The 6184-nt window shown below is 44.9% G+C and overlaps 1 protein-coding gene across 1 annotated transcript in view; it reads left to right on the forward strand.

Annotated features, from left to right (window-relative positions):
- The window catches only part of LOC115469991 (steroid 17-alpha-hydroxylase/17,20 lyase), an 85079-nt gene extending 79178 nt beyond the window's left edge, over positions 1-5901 (forward strand). The window contains exon 8 of the mRNA XM_030202822.1: positions 5321-5901. Coding sequence (XP_030058682.1) covers positions 5321-5574 — 254 coding nt within the window. The 3' untranslated portion in view covers positions 5575-5901. The remainder of the gene's footprint in view (positions 1-5320) is intronic.
- The last annotated feature ends 283 nt before the right edge of the window (positions 5902-6184 follow it).

Consider the following 6184-nt stretch of genomic DNA (forward strand, 5'->3'; position numbering starts at 1 on the left):
AGTACGTTTAAGTATCTTGGATAGGAAAGGGAGGAGGGAGATGGGGCGATAGTTGGAAGGACAGGTAGGGTCCAATGAAGGTTTTTTATGGAGTGGTGTGACTAGGGTATGTTTGAAGGCATCAGGAACAGTCGCAGTGGACAGTGAAAGACTGAGGATATGACAGATAAAAGGGATGACAGTAGGAGAGATAGTGTTAAGTAGATGGGTGGGAATAGGATCAGAGGAACTGGTAGTTAGTTTTGAGGAGGAAATAAGATGTGTATTTTCCTCTTCAGCAGTGGCGTACCAAGGGGGGGGGGCGGTCCGCCCCAGGTGCACGCCGCTGGGGGGGGGGTGCCATGCGCCTGTCAGCTCTGCTCGTTCCGTGCTCCCTCTGCCCTGGAACAGGTTACTTCCTGTTCCGGGGCAGAGGAAGCATGGAACGAGCGAAGCCGACAGGTGCGTGGCACCCCCCAGCAGGTAAAAATGCACCCGGGGGGGGGGTGTCCTTTTGCCGGGGGGGTCGCGCTGCACCCGGGGGGGGGGCTCATCGGTGATCCGCCCCGGGTGTCAGCCACCCTAGGAACGCCACTGCTCTTCAGTGATTTCAGAAAAGGAAGAAAAGGAGGCAGGGGTTGGAGGGTTGAGAGAATGGACTAAAGGAAGGAGAGGTGGAGGTGACCTGGTTGAGAATTCAAGTTTAATCTTATGAACCTTATCATGAAAGAACTCAGCCAGAGTCTGGGGGGAAAGTGAAGTGGGGGTTGGAGGTGAAGGCACTTTGAGGAGAGAGTTCAGTGTGGCAAAGAGACGTCGAGGGTTTGAGCCAAGAGAATTTGTCAACTGGATGTAATAGTCCTGTTTGGCAAGTAAAAGAGCAGACTGGAAGGAGGTCAGCAAGAATTTGAAATGTATGAAGTCAGCATGGGCACAAGATTTCAGCCAAAGGCGTTCGGCAGAGCGGGCACAGGAACGTAGGTAGCGGAGTCTAGAGGTCAGCCAAGGCTGGGGTTTGGTATGTTTTACAGAACGGGGAATGGGAGGAGCGAGAGTATCCAGAGCAGAGGAGAGAATAGTATTATAGGAAGAGACAGCCTCATTGACAGACTTGGATAACATAGTGGTAGAGAAGAGATTTGAAACACTGGAGGACAGAGTAGAAGGGTCAATAGCCTGAAGATTCCTAAATGTATTGGTTAAGATTGGACAGGACTGGGGAGGAAGGTGTTTAAGTGTGAAAATTATCAGATGATGGTCAGAGAGGGGAAGAGTTGAGGCACAGAAACTGGAGAGTGAGCAGTTTAAGAAGAGGATAAGATCAAGACAGTAGTTACTCTGGTGAGTGGGGGTAGTGGAGCACAGTTGAAGATTGAAAGAGGATGTTAAAGCGAGAAACTGAGAAGCATAAGAGTCAGAGGGATCATTAGCATGAATGTTAAAATCCCCAAGAATGAGGGAAGGAGATGAAGGTTCAAGAAAGAAGGAAAACTAGGCATCAAAGTCAGTGAGAAAGGAAGAAAGGGACTTATCAGGGGGTCGATAAATGACTGCTACTCGGAGAGGCAGAGGAGCAAATAGACGGATGGAGTGGACTTCGAAGGAAGAAAAACAGTGAGACTAGGTGGAAGAAGAGGTTGAAATCTACAAGAGGGTAAAAGTAGTAGCCCGACACTACCTCCGCGGCCAATGGGGCGAGGAGTATGGGAGAAAAGATAACCTCCATGGCATAGGGCCACGACTGAAGCAGAGTCTTCAGGGTAAAGCCAAGTTTCAGTTAGGGCAAGCAGATGGAGAGTACGAGAGATAAAGAGGTCATGGATGTAGGAAAGTTTGTTACAGATAGAGCGGGTGTTCCACAGAGCGCAAGAGAAAGGCAGGGAAGAAGGGGGGAGGAGAGGAACAGAAATTAGATTGGAGATATCACGGTGTGACCTGCACAAATAGGATGAGAGCTGATGTGGAGGACCGGGATTAATGTCCCCAGCGGAGAGTAGGAGAAGAAGCAAGACAGTACGGAGAGTAAGAGAGGTATGACGACAGCGATGAAGGCGAGATGTACTCAGATAGAAAGGAGATGGATGAATGGAAGGAAGGAAATGTTGAAGGTTGAGAGCTGAGAAAAAGGAAGAGGAAAAAAAGAGATGGTGAGATGATGAATATAGAGTGTGGACAATGTGTTCCTGCAGTGTACAGTGGTTTCAGATGGAGAAACAGATTAGGAAGGGACAGTACCAAACCTGTGGCTTTGGCCTACCCAGCAGTGGCATACCTTCCTGAGCTGGCAGGGATCCCCAATCCCCACCAGCTGAAGACTCCAGGAAATCTTTCTCTCTCCCTTCCCCTGCCCTCACCCACAACCCATTCTGATGATCCAGCATCTTAGTCTTTCAACTCTTTCCCCACTCCCCATGTACGTTTTACAACTTCTCTTTCCTTCTTAAGGGTGGTAGCAATGAGCACTGATTTAACCCCAGCTGCTCGGACCATCCCCAGAGACTTCCCTCTGACTCAACTTCCTATTTCTGTATAGGTGGGACTGTGTCAGAAGAAAGGCTCTGGGGCTGATATAAGCAGTTTGTGTGAATCACTGCTTGCTGCCAGCAACCTCTGGAAGGGAAGTTTTAAAAGGTACATGGGGGGAGGGGTGGAGGGAATGAGAGACTGAGATGCTGAATCATTGGCATGGGCAGGAGAGGGGAAGAGAAGAAGAGATGCTTGATTGTCAGCAGGGTGAGGAGTGAAACAGCGAGAGATGCTGGACCACAAGGGGTTGAGTGGGAGGGGTAGAGGAGGAGGAAGCTTTTGTGCCCACCCACAATTGATCATTTGGCTATGCCAGTGGGTGAAACCAAGCTGATGCCTCTGTGGGTGAGCATTTTTCAGGGCCTGCATCAAGGACCTTATGGTCAGAATACTGTGGAAACTTTAAAACAATACAGGAATGCACTTCCCTGGAGATTCATTGGACTGCTTTTTATGTTTCAAAAACTTTAAAAGGGATAGCCACATTAGTCAGGTATAACAAAATCGACAGAAGTAGATGGCACTTTATAGACTAACCAATTTATTGAGGCATAAGCTATTGAGGACCAGAGCCCACTTTATCATGTATATATTTTGATATTGCCATATTTTGCTCATTCCTAATCTGAGGTAGAAGATGCTGCCTTACAAAGTTTGTCAAAAATGTTTTGTTAGTCCGATATAAAATATAGCACCTTATTTTCCTTTTTTTAAATTTGCTTTATTTCTGTTTATCACACGAGCAGTCATGGATTTTTCAAGAGGTGCAAAGCACTGCAAACGGCCCAAAAAAGCTAATTTCTAGAGCTTCACACAAGTTGCATTTTATGTATGTATGTATGCATGCATTTATTTATTGCATTTGTATCCCACATTTTCCCACCTATTTGCAGGCTCAATGTGGCTTACAGAGACCTGTTATAGCATGGCCATTCCAGGTTATCAGATACAGTTGGTATTGCAAAAAGATTAGGGATGAGAAAAGAGGTCTAAGCAGATAGTTATAGAAAAATGACTTTCAGAGCTGGGGTGGATTAGCAGTGTGGTGCAGTTAAGCTATGAGTTCTCTTAGTAGGCCTTGTTGAAGAGGTATGTTTTCAGAGATTTACGAACGTTCGTTATTTCGTTGATTGTTTTCAGATCGGTTGGTAGGGCATTCCATAGCTGCATGCTCATGTAAGAGAAGGTAGTCGCATGTGTTAGCTTGTATTTTAGTCCTTTACAGCTGGGGAAGTGTAGGTTAAGAAATTTGTGGGATGATCTTTTGGCATTTCTGGGAGGCAGGTCTACGAGGTCTAGCATGTAGGTCGGGGCGTCTCCGTGGATGATTTTGTGTACTATCGTGCAGATCTTGAACGCGATACGTTCCTTAAGTGGGAGCCAGTGGAGTTTCTCTCTGAGGGGTTTAGCACTTTCATATTTTGTTTTACCAAATATGAGTCTGGCGGTGGTATTCTGGGCTGTTTGGAGTTTCTTGATAGTATGTTCTTTGCAGCCGGCGTACAGTGCATTGCAATAGTCCAGGTGACTTAGTACCATTGACTGTACCAGGTTACGGAAGATGGATCTCGGGGGAAAAAGGTTTTATTCTTTTGAGTTTCCACATGGAGTGGAACATCTTTTTCGTTGTGTTCTTTACATGGGTTTCGAATGTGAGGTTTCGGTCGATGGTAACTCCAAGGATTTTCAGATTGTTTGAGACGGGAAGAGAGAATTTTGGTGTGGTTATGGTGGTGAAGTTGCTCATATTGTGTTGCAAGGTGAGTACAAGACATTGTGTTTTTTCTGCGTTGAGTTTTAACTGGAATGCATCCGTCCAGGAGTGCATGATTTGGAGGCTTTGGTTGATCTCGTTGGTGATTTCATTTAGATCATGTTTAAACGGGATATAGATTGTGACATCGTCTGCATATATGTAGGGGTTGAGGTTTTGATTGGCTAGTAATTTGGCTAAGGGTATCATCATTAGGTTGAAGAGGGTTGGTGACAATAACTATCATGATGGTCTAGTCTAACTACTCTTTTCTAAATGTCTCTCCAACAAAAATATTCATGACATCATAGTTAAATCTTTAAAATGCCATGTAAATGTAAAGGGTTCTACATAATGAATTAATACAGCAGCCACACTGCTTTATTGAAAATGTTGATGAAACTGTTCACCATAGCAGTCAATAATAGATCCAAATGTTGCCTATATTGTTCCCTCTAAGCTGAGCAGGTGTTATCCAACTACATTGCTACCAGTAGGGGGTGGTATGTTTTCAATCTCTAGGGACAGGCAGGTTCCCTGGAGTCCTGCAGAACTTGCTTGTCCCTCACTATTGAAAATGTGATAGTGAAATAGCACCCCCCACTGGCAGGACAGTAGGTGGAGAACTCCTGCTCAGCTTAGAGGAAACAATGGTTGGCTAGCGGATGACGTCACTCAGAATAGATGAAAACCAAGCAGGATGTCTAACAGTTGAAGAAATTAAAATACCTGTACATGTCTTAGATCATCTTTCAGCCCTGAAATATGTATTAAGGCTCTTCTACCATTTTATCTGTTTAGAGAAAATGCTAAGCACATCTAGCTTTTACTGGAATAGTTACCTATATGTTGAGAACAGCTGAGAACAAAGAGTAGAATCTTGAAGATAGTGTAGGGGAGTGAGGTAAAAGGAACGAGCTTCCAGGGAAAGTGGAGGAACGAAGGAAAATGTTAATGACTAACATTTTAAAACAGTTAACATTGTATCCGTCATGTGAAATGAACTTTCGTGGAATCCTAGCACCAAGGCAGTTAATACCTGAACTTTCTATCTTTCTACAGGCCGCTTCTTAGATGAACAGGGTAACCATGTGTATTCTCCTTCACCAAGTTACATTCCCTTTGGAGCTGGTATACGGGTGTGCCTTGGGGAAGCACTAGCAAAGATGGAGCTCTTCCTTTTCCTGTCATGGATTCTGCAGGCATTTACCCTAGAGACAACTGATAAAGGACTGCCAGATTTGGAGGGAAAGTGGGGTGTTGTGCTCCAAGTGAATAAGTATGCAGTGAAAGTCAAACCACGAAAAGTTTCATAGAATGCTGCATGCCAAGCAGAAGAACTAGCAAAACACCTCACAATGAAAACTTGCCTTTTTCTTGGCTCTGTTGGTTCCTTGGGTTGTATTCCTAGGTCTTCTGTCATTTTGTTTCATTAGATTTAGTTTATATTTTAGACAAATAAGAGAATATAATTACTGTGATGGACCACACTCAAATTAACCGCCCCCCCCCCCCCCCCCCCCCCGTTTACTAAGCTGCGCTCTAACACTGACACAGCACAGTCACTTTGAGTACATAAGTATTGCCATACTGGGAAAGACCAAAGGTCCATCGAGCCCAGCATCCTGTTTCCAACAGTGGCCAATCCAGGTCATAAGTACCCAGCAAGATCCCAAAAATGTACAAAACATTTTATACTGCTTATCCCAGAAATGGTGGATTTTCCCCAAGTCCATTTAATAACGTCTATGGACTTTTCCTTTAGGAAGCCGCCCAAACCTTTTTTAAACTCCGCTAAGCTAACTGCCTTTACCACATTCTCTGGCAATGAATTCCAGAGTTTAATTACACGTTGAGTGAAGAAACATTTTCTCCGATTCGTTTTAAATTTACTACATTGTAGCTTCATCGCATGCCCCCTAGTCC

This window comes from Microcaecilia unicolor, chromosome 5, assembly GCF_901765095.1.
Source record: "Microcaecilia unicolor chromosome 5, aMicUni1.1, whole genome shotgun sequence".
In the NCBI taxonomy this organism is placed as follows: domain Eukaryota; kingdom Metazoa; phylum Chordata; class Amphibia; order Gymnophiona; family Siphonopidae; genus Microcaecilia; species Microcaecilia unicolor.